The sequence below is a fragment of the Ictalurus furcatus genome, chromosome 4 (genome assembly GCF_023375685.1).
Source record: "Ictalurus furcatus strain D&B chromosome 4, Billie_1.0, whole genome shotgun sequence".
Lineage (NCBI taxonomy): Eukaryota > Metazoa > Chordata > Actinopteri > Siluriformes > Ictaluridae > Ictalurus > Ictalurus furcatus.
The window spans coordinates 28587720-28598712 of NC_071258.1; the positions used below are offsets into that span (position 1 = coordinate 28587720).

The window sequence follows — 10993 nt, forward strand, 5'->3', positions numbered from 1 at the left end:
TTTCTCTGCTAAGGGGACAGGACAACTTCACCGCATCAAAGGGACGATGGACGGTCCATGTACCGTCAAATCTTGGGTGAAAACCTCCTTCCCTCAGACAGGGCATTGAAAATGGGTCGTGGATGGATATTCCAGCATGACAATGACCCAAAACACATGGTCAAGGCAACAAAGGAGTGGCTCAAGAAGAAGCACATTAAGGTCCTGGAGTGACCTAGGCAGTCTCCAGACCTTAATCCCATAGAAAATCTGTGGAGAGAGCTGAAGGTTCGAGTTGCCAAACGTCAGCCTCGAAACCTTAATGATTTGGAGAAGCTCTGCAAAGAGGAGTGGGACAAAATCCCTCCTGAGATGTGTGCAAACCTGGTGGCCATCTACAAGAAACGTCTGACCTCTGTGATTGCCAACAAGGGTTTTTAAACCAAGTACTAAGTCATGTTTTGCAGAGGGGTCAAATACATATTTCCCTCATTAAAATGCAAATCAATTTATAACATTTTTGATGTGTGTTTTTCTGGATTTTTTTGTTGTTATTCTGTCTCTCACTGTTCAAATAAATCTACCATTAAAGTTATAGACTGATCATTTCTTTGTCAGTGGGTAAACATACAAAATCAGCAGGGGATCAAATACTTTTTTCCCTCACTGTACCAACCACTACATACCGGGAAAACCCCACAAGACCTGCGGTTTTTGGAGATGCTCTGACTCAGTCGTCTAGCCATCACAATTTGGTCCTTGCCAAAGTCACTCAGATCTTTACACTTGCCCCTTTTTCCAACTTCTCACACATCAACTTTGAGAGTTACTTATTGTTCACTTGCTGTATAATATATCCCACCCCTTGACAGGTGCCATTGTAACAAGATAATCAATGTTATTCACCTCACCTTTAATGTTATGGCTGATCCGTGGATGAACTAATTAAGGCTGCTTGCATTACAAGTAAGCATGTGTTGTATAATGAGTTGACAAAAGAGTTTCTTTTCCAAACATGATTCTTCTGTTTCGTTTCTGTTTCAGGAGGACTTCTGAGAAATGCTGCGTGGAGGCTGAAACACAAATTCCTTGTCTAGTGTCAACATTTGCTGGACACAGAGTCCAGATTCTGAGCGCAAATATTCTTTAGATATCCCGCATCGTGGTTCATGGGCACGTCTGTTGAAGGCTGCAGTATTGTTTAGGAAGTGAAATGACTCTGTGGGCAGTGATGTCAGTGTTTGCACAGGTGAAGTTCCACTATTGGCACAGTGTATATGCAGGGCAAGGTGCCATATTGTCTTACATACCTGCACATTGCACAAATTATTATGGGATCCTGTTTACTTGAAATAATTAAGTTCTTTCCCAATCCTTTTCTTTTTTTATTACTTGTGTTAAGTGTTAAATTATAAACACAAGGCTGCACACATTCCTGAAATATGTGGTCTTTTCTTGTCCCAGGGGAACCAGTAAAAACTTTTCCGCCGGGTACTCACACACGCACACACACACACACACACACACACACACATATCTCCTGCTTCTGTTCTATCTTCCAAATAACAGCATCATAGCGCCAAAAATAGCAGTGTGACTACAGGAATAGAAACATTTCCTGTACGTTTTCACTTTTCCCGTAATTTTGGTGCTCCAGACACACAGCTATAGAGCCGTACGTGCCAGTGGCATACACAAGGCTCTTTTACAGTTCCGATAACAACGTGTAACTGCCACACCTGGATCTGGATCACTGTTTAACTCACACATGTGCAGACAGATCCCTGACATAGCACTAATCTCCCAGTGGAGCGATTACATTGCTTATACTGCTGAGGTTGAGAGTGTATTACCGGACGCTGGACAACACTGTCGATTGTACCGTACTGTTCTGTTCTCTGTTCCCAGTCGTCTCCTGCCGAGCACACTGACAATATTCAGAGGAAGCTTGTGTTTATACACTAAGCTGGGTTTATATGAATCCTGAGAAACAACACAACTGTATGTGTGGATCAGTCTGCGCTGTACAGGTTCTTACAACTCAGAGGTTTTAAAACTCAGTCTGAAACATTAAACCAAAGCCTATTAAAATGTTATGTTTTTAATAATGTAGGATCCATTAAAAACTGACATTACGGAAAGCAGTGTTGCATATAGTGAATAATTAAGAAATTCAGACATAAAACTAAGAATTTATTGTACAGAGTTTAGCCGGTTAATCTACAGATACCCGTAATTTTTTTCAATCGCTATATCATTATTTTTAATTACATTTTATTACATTATAGTCATTATTTCCACTTGATAAGTCATTATTTTGACTAACCAAGTTGTTATTTTGTCTTAATACGTTGATATTTTGACTTAGTATCTTGTTATTTTGACTTAGTAAGTCGAAATTATGACAACAATTGAAAAAAATAATTCCCACCTGCACTCAAAATAATGATTTGGGAATTGCAGAAAGAAAATTCACACCTTGCGGTTCAGGGCCTCCGTAAAAATCAGGTCTATTTTTTGAAGGAAAAAGAAAACCATGATCTTCCTGATCAGAGTGGTGGTGGATCCAGAGTCTATCCTGGGAACTGGATGCAAGGTGGGAACACTCATATTCTCACACTCCTTCACACTTAGTGGTAATTTCAAAGAGACAAGTCGCCTACTGGCATGTTTTTGCGAGGTGGGAGGAAACCGAAGAACCCGGAGGAAATCCACTCAGACACAGGGAGAACGTGCACCATGCCACCGGACGGTACTCTCACCCGAATTTTAGTTCTTCGTCGTGTGGCATTTTAATTTCCTGTTAGCTGCTTATTTAAGGGTGTGTTTCAATCAGCTCCCTAGCTCCCTCGGTCATGAACCAGTATATTGTGTACATGAGTTCAGGCACTGGTAAGGACCCTGACTTACTACATATTGGGTACTTACATTGTAAAAAATTAAAACGTAAAAATATTGCCATTTTATATATCATATAAATTTGCTGACTAAATTACACGCATTTCTGTCATTATACATCAAGCAGGATCGTAGCTAGTCGATTTTTTTTTTTTTTTTTACAAAAATCATTAAACAAACTGTAGAGTATACAGTATAGATCGTCAAATAAAGTTAAAAACCACTAACGTAAGTAATCATTTGTGAGCTATAACAATGATAACAAGTTACTTACATTTGTAAATGGAAGTTGGCTAAGAGTCTGTCCACCATTCAGAAAGCATTTCATATCCAGTAAGGGAACATTGTGAGCATCGATGCTCCCTGTTTTTTGTGTGCATAGTGGGATTTTTATAGGGAGCGAATGTCCCAGTGCACCGGCAGGATTTTGTGATTGAGAGAGGCCTTAAAATGGTTGACTCCTTGGTCATTGCCCTGACTACTGAACTAGGAGCTGATTGAGACATAGCCTAAGCCACATGGACATGCTCATTTCAAAGCCTTACAATTTGCTACCTATTTTAGTAAATTATGAGTCATTGTTACGTTCACTGATCGTCCTGTTTCTGAGTTTCTGGATTTGCCCTTGTGTTGATCTGTAGTTGATTACTGTGTCGCTATAGTTGCTTGTGTTATCACCCTGATTCTTGGAATTGTGATTTGAACTGTGTTTAATAGTGACTGTTTTGTGTATGATCTGGATATTCACTTTGACTACAATGACCGTATTTGCAATTATATTTCTAATTAAGGTTTTGCACATGGATCCTACTAACTACCCTCTTGAGTGCCCTTTGTTATACTGGAGCTGTGAGGCAGCAACGATATTGGCTACACCACTGTGCTGCTCAGTCTGATTTCTGAAAATGCCTTGATGATTTCTTGAAGAACTATTCTGATATACTGGTCTACGTGGGTGAATTCACACTTGGGGTGAAAACTTCATCCATCCTTCCATCCATTCCTTCCATCCTACTCAAGGTCATAGGGGAGCCTGGAGCTTATCCCTGGGGATTTGGGGCACAAGGTGGGGGATACCCTGAATGGGGTGCTAACTTATCGCACAATCGCACACACATTCATACACTATGGACAGTTTGGAAATGCCAATCAGTCTACAATGCTGTGGACTTGGAGGAAACTAGAGTACCCAGAGAAAACCCCTGAAGCACGGGGAGAACATGCAAGCTCTGTGCACACTCTGGGATGTGGGATTCGAATCCACAACCCCAGAGGTGCAAGGCAAACATGCTAACCACTAAGGCACCGTGGTGGTGCCAACTCTCAATAAAAAATTACCTTAAAGGAGACATATTATGTACCTTTTTACAATATATAATGTATGTCTCAGGCGTCCCCAGAATGTGTCTGTGAAGTTTCAGCTCAAAATACCCCACGAATCACTTATTATACCATGCTGTAAATGCCCCTTTTTGGGTGGAAGCAAAAGCACACTGTTTTTGTGTGTCTCTTTAAATGCAAATGAGCTGCTGCTCCCCGCCCCCTTTCTTGAAGAGGGCAGAGGCTTTACAGCTCGTGCTTCGGATACGAAATGATTCGCACAAAACATACACAGATTTCAAAAAGACAATCACCTTACTGTATTGCGCATAATAAAGGTGCGGTTATGAATTATACAGACAGTAACCTGTTTTCGGGTTACTAGACATAGCTCTGGTCTCTGTGAAGACAATTAGAGACAATGATAGCTTTAGCCGCATTAGCCGTGGAATCTGCAAACAAGCACGATCGGAAAGGCGATTTGCAAACATTCACAAAATATAAAGTGCGATATTTACGTCTTCTAGATATGAAGCTGGATCGTGAACAGTTGGTACTGATCCATGCTTGAGAATAAACTTTTTAGCAAATCCTACTTTGTATTGACCCTCGTTCACAAAGCAGTCTGGTGTAAAATAATTCGCACAAACATACACAAATTTAGCACTTTTTTGGGAGCACATTTCCTTCACAAATAAAAGTTCTCCACTGCGTCTACAGTGGCTCTGATGCCGGGAGTACATGAAGACGTTTATGTTCATTCTTCCAGCCAACAACAGAACACTTACAACGCTTACAAAGCTGAGACATTCTTTGTATCACTGTAGCTGCTCCAACGTGGCGAACATGGCGGACTGTGTACAGCTCACTCAGGGGAGGATCTATGCTAATAGGGCAGAGTCTGTCACCAGTCATGGGCAGGGCCTGTTCTAATGTGTCAGAGAAAACAAAAACGACTCATTTTGAGACCCTGTTTATGATTAATGGGGAATGTAAAAAAAAAAAGAGGAGTGGGTGGATTTTTACCATTGTAGAGTGGTTGTGTACACACACTACCGACACACATTTATGTTCAAACACCATGTAAAAGTAAATTTTGCATAATAGGTCACTTTTAAAGAGAAAATATCATTTTTCAACATTGAACCTAAGAAAAGTTGCACTATAACTTGCACTTAATCATATGCTGATACTGGCTACAATTTTCTCAGAAAGAAGTAACATGGTTGAAATTAACAGGTTTTTGGGAGTAAGTTTTTAGCATAGAATTAGATGTGATCAAAGAGCAACCATACTTGCAAACTGCATATTATAAAATGTGATCAACTAGCATTCATACTAATGGCATGATGACATTAAGGACCTTCTCGTTATGTACGTGTCAATTTTTTTTTTTAATTCATAATTTTGTATAATTATATTATATATACTTTTAGTATATAATTTACTTTTCAGTATATAATTTGGTGAATTCAACATGACCTTTTCAGTGAACATCACATTATCATGCAAAAGAAGAAAAATGAATGAGAGAACTTTCTTCAGGAAATGATGTAACTGCCTGCTATGATTTGTGGTAATGTGAAAAAAAAAATTGAGAAGGAATGCTGTGGGACTCATGGAAAAGGAAGTCTAAGCATGTGAGGTTAAAAGCATTCACAAGATTTTTGACATGTTTTAATTATACAGGTAAAATGGAGTGGGACACGCTATAGACATGCACGTAGGCTGTTCGGAAAGAGACTTTAACTATGTTTGAAATGTCTTTTACTTTTACTTTATGTACATATTTGTCAATGTAATATCAGTGGCACAAAGCTCAGTATACTAGATCAGGGATCAGTGGCTTAATAAAGGCAAGTAAATAACATCATGAGTGAATCAACATGTTGGGGGCGTCAGTGTTTACATTAGGACTGTTCCACAGAGTGACACACTATTACTATTATTGTGTAAAGAGAGAGAAACAGATGGTCTTTCACAATTCACAAAATAACTGTGCGACTGTGGAATGTTTAGCCGTGATATATCTTGCAAATATTCTTCCTGGGGACATGATGCGGGACATCAAAAACACACATTTCATCAGATTCCACTCTTCCACTTTTATAAATGTTGCGCCCTTTTGAAGTTAAAAGCAATGAATGATGTGCTGTCCAGTCGAAAACCAAAAATATTTGCACAATTGGTTGCAAAATCAATATGTTGGGAAATATTTCTATGGATTAATCCAATTCACTCTATTCTTTTTTTTTTTTTTTTTTTATAATTAGCACCAAACCAAAAAGGAAAATTTCCCAAAAACTCAGAGCACTGGCATGCTTTGCTTAATTTAAAAAACATGCAAGCGCAAAACAATGCTCACACTACAAGTTGAAGTGTGTATCGCTATGGTTGTGTGTGTTAGGTCTGATGTGTTAGAGGTAAGGTTGGGGGTGTTGTCCCCTTCCACATCTCTGCTCTGGGACATCACATCAGGAAAGCCTGAAGTGATTCACTGATGAGTCAACAGCTATGAGCTATAAAGCCACAGCACTGATGGAGCCTAAGCATGGCACAGCTCGCTCACCTAAAGGTAAGACCCCCAAGTCTTTTTCCTCTGGTTGTGTGGCTCCACTGCATCTGTTATTTATTTACTAATTAGAGCTCTCCATGGTTGTTTTACTTTTTTTATTTTTATTTATTTTTAAAAATCCATTTCTTACATTATCTAATACTCTGATTATTTTATTATCTTATTATTTTATTTATCTTAGAATGCAGCCCCATTATTTGGACTTAACTGAAGAAAACCAATTGTTATTTTTCGAACGGAAAGTTACACAAAAGTTATATAATAACTGTTTATACACAGCAAAAATGTGTTGAGGCAATTTGGGAACAAAACTGAGACAGCCATTTTGACAACGTAAATTGTGACCAATGTTAATTAGTCCTAACATTGCAGTTTGTTTAAATTAAGACAATAATCTTTTTTTTTTTTTTTTTTTTTTTTTTTGGAATAATAAGACAGCTTTTAATTAGTGAAGAATGAATTCCTTGAAAAGCAGTTGAAGAACTTGTAATTACAAGAGCATTGGCATCATTTAAGCGATTTATTGGAACAGCATCGATCCAGATGTTAGGTAGTCTATTTGTCAATTTATTTTGAATGCACTTTGTATATTCAATGCACCAATCAATTCAAATCTAATATCCTTCCAAGTTCCCTTTCGCTATTGAAATTTTTAATGGAATATTCCAAGATTTTTCAAGCTATGCCCTATCTGTGGCATCTGGAGTGTATATGTGATTGCAATCTGGTGTGTGGTTGAAAATACCTAGTAAAATACTGAGAAAACAACAGAACAGCAGTTTTTTTGGTTTTTTTTTTTTTTTTTTTTTTTGCTCCAGTTTCACTGAGATTTCTAAAATGAGTGAGTTTTGAGGAAATGTTTTTTTCCCCCCGGTTCTTGTGTTTGAACTCTTATCCATTGTAATCCCACATATGCTATGTTTGTGGAAGCCTGAGATTAGGTTTAAAAATGCTGGACTATTCTTTTAATATAAGTGGGGTAAAGAGGATAAAACATGTTTTTTTTTTGTTGTTGTTGTTGCTTTTCTGCAGGTAGGTGTTGTTCTCAAGGCACAAAACCACTCACACCCAAAAAAAAAGGCACTATGGCTATATACCCTGTTCTTTTTTGCTCCTGTGTAATGACGGTGCTCACGCTCGCACATGGCCGTGGTCTTCCTACAGACAGCATGAAAAACTCTGTCAAACTACAAGTCGAGAACATTATCTCCAGAATCCAGAAACACAAAGATGAGGTAAATACCAAGAGAGCAAATTATTCCTTCCACTCTTTGTTTGCTCCAGGTTATTTACAGGTATACCTATATCATAGCGGTGTTAAATTCTTGACTCTGATTGGTCAGGTGGTGTTGTTGAAAAAGGATTGTATTGTGGGTGCTTAACATAATCTAAGGCTAATAATAAAGTATATACAGTCCCCTCTGAAAGTATTGGAACAGCAAGGCCAAATCTGTAATTTTCGCTATACATTCAAGACATTTCAGATTCAGATGAAAAGATGAATATGAGCTGATGGATCAGAATTTCAGCTTTCATTTCCTCATATTTACATATAGATGTGTTACACAACTTAAAACATGGTAGCTTTGGTGTCAGACCATCTGATGTTTAGGTGATCAAAAGTATAGTCAAAGTATTGCCTATGCCCAATGCTTGTGCAATGGCTCTGACAGATTTTCCATCTTTTCTCAGCTTCAGAACGGCTTGCTTTTCTCTCATATACAGCTCTCTGATCTTCATGTCAGTTTATCCTGTTTAACAATAAATGCAGTCTTCAGAGGTGAAACTTAACATTCAAACCAAGAGTAGACGTTCAGAGCTATTAATTCTTTAAACAATCAGTTTAACATCACACTGAGCAGCAAGAAACAACTATCAGTCATGTTCTAATATTTTTGATCACTTGAAAAAATGGGTGGGTTCAAACAAAAGGTGCCATGTTCTAAGTTGTTTAACATGTCTAGATGTAAATATTAGGAAATGAAAGCTGAAACTCTGATCTGTGGTCTCGTGTTCATCGTTTCATCTCAAACCCAAAGTTCTTCAATGTATGTGGAAAAATAATAGAATTGGCCTTGTTGTTCCAATACTTTCAGAGGGGTCTGTATAACTGTATAATAATAAAGTGCGTTAAGTAACAGAAAAACATGTAATCCTTGATAAGGTGAAGTTTCTCTGTAAGAAGATGTTTAATTGACATTTTGTGTAAGGAGTCTCCATTTTGAGCACATTATAACAGCCTCCTCTTCAGGAGGAGTTCCCGGTAGCATGATAAGCTGTACTTTTTCATCCTATTAACTTCAAGAGAGAGAAAATGGAGATGCTAATAATAATATAATACAATATAAAAAAAATTATTGGCATGAGGTATAAAATACTTCGGGATGCGCTGTTATAGGAAAATGATCAACATGATGTTATTTACTGAAAAATTTGAGTATTTATATCGTTTGTATTTTATTTAGATCAGCTAATAATCTGATTTGTCGTGCAGGTCCATTATTTGAACATAACTGGTGAAACCCACTGTGTGTTTTTTAAATGGAAAGTTACACCGGAGTTATGCAATAACTCTTTATTTGAAGAAAATGTTTTGTGGCAAAGTTCAATGGCAGCTGAATTTGAGAAAACACTGCATTAATCATTCACAACGCCAAATTTAATAATTTCTTCAACCTTAGGTTGGTAATAGTAACTCCATGTTGCATCGGGTTGAATCACACCATCCTCTCGTTCCTTATTTTCCTATAACAACATATCGCCAAATGTTTTATTCCTTACCTAAATAAAGTTATCCATATTGTCAGTGCCATCGTTACAGTAGATCAATCGAGGAAATTGTTCCACAGATGTCTTAAATATGCCTACTGATCAAAATATGTTAATCAGAAACATAGGGTACTTGCATACTATGCAGAAACCTTTTTGTTTCCCTTGAACCTAACCTGAGATACAATGTCCTCTCACAGTTCCAAATACTCCATAAGATGATCCTGGATAGTCCCGAGCTCTTGCCCGAGCTGCAGTCCGATAAGCCCATCGATGGTCTGAGCTCCATGGTGGACACGCTGAACAACTTCCAGCGAGTTCTTCACAGCCTGCCCAAGGGTCACATGAGCCAACTTCACAGTGATGTAAGCACACTGCAGCACTACCTGGAAGACCGGATGAGCTCACTGCAGTGCACACACAGGAAAACAGGCACAGAGAAGAACCTGGAGGCCTTCCTGAAAAACCATAGCATGTACTACATCACCCTGGGTCACATCACTCTGGATAGACTGCAGAAATACTTACAGAGACTTAACCACAATCTGGACCAGCTGAGAACTTGCTGAAATGAAAGATCCCTGTATTGCTTTTTTATTATTCTATTTTTGTTCGATTTATTTATATGAATGTATTTATGAACCAAATAACTATTTCCTATTTTATTTTTTATATGTTTTAAGATGTTAAATTAATGCATTTGGGAACCAGACCAGACATTCCCATCAGGCTTCACGTTCACACATGCATGCACACAGACATACACATTATACACGCTGACATCACCACCAGCCAAGACATCTCAGTGATGTCACAGAGTTACCGGAAAACTCCTGACTGATCATGCTGGGAAGCACAAATCCTCTTGCCCTCTTCTTAGCACCAGCAATCACTATGGATCTGAATGCAATATGATCTTATGTATACTGTCAATAGCTGAATTTGAGATGCTTATTCGCATCTCTAAATTATGTCATGAACGTAAGGCATTTATTTCTTATATATTCATTGAAGTTCACTGAAATAAAAAATAAAAAAGCACAGTTCTCTAAGCCATGATTGTTTCTAGGATATATGCAGCTTCAAATAAGGAGCACAAAGGACCAACACAACAAACCCAGTTTATTAGCAATCATTTATATTGTACGGCCATCTGGCTGCTTGATGTTGCAGCAAAATTGTCTTGCCAGCTAAAAGCCCTGTGTACTGGGGCTTAATGAGACATGCATTTGTGGATTTAAAGGCAGGAGAGGGTTGTATAAAGTATAACACTAGACTCTAGTAAAAGAAAGAAGGCTAAATCGCCATAAAGTGTCACTTAACTGTGCTTTACGGGACAAAAACAGTCGTTTATTAGTTATCAGATAAAAGATGAAGATAGAGAGTATAACTATTCTTTTCCAGAGAAACGAAACAAGTAAAAGAATGACGCACCAAATGTACCTCCAGCAT

General features: G+C 38.1%; 1 protein-coding gene across 1 annotated transcript; it reads left to right on the top strand.

The window, feature by feature from the left end:
* Positions 1-6645: 6645 nt before the first annotated feature.
* Positions 6646-10591, top strand: lepa (leptin a). The gene is made up of 3 exons (XM_053623510.1): positions 6646-6772; positions 7805-8007; positions 9742-10591. The coding sequence occupies exons 1-3, from the start codon at positions 6712-6714 to the stop codon at positions 10108-10110; spliced, it is 633 nt and encodes a 210-aa protein (XP_053479485.1). The 5' UTR covers positions 6646-6711; the 3' UTR covers positions 10111-10591.
* Positions 10592-10993: the final 402 nt, after the last annotated feature.

Bases quoted from the DNA above. Each gene is read 5' to 3' on its own strand.
- lepa (XM_053623510.1), top strand. From the start codon at position 6,712: ATGAGCTATAAAGCCACAGCACTGATGGAGCCTAAGCATGGCACAGCT. The intron at 6,773-7,804 runs GTAAGACCCCCA...GCTTTTCTGCAG, and splicing joins CACAGCTCGCTCACCTAAAG to GTAGGTGTTGTTCTCAAGGC. The intron at 8,008-9,741 runs GTAAATACCAAG...GTCCTCTCACAG, and splicing joins TCCAGAAACACAAAGATGAG to TTCCAAATACTCCATAAGAT.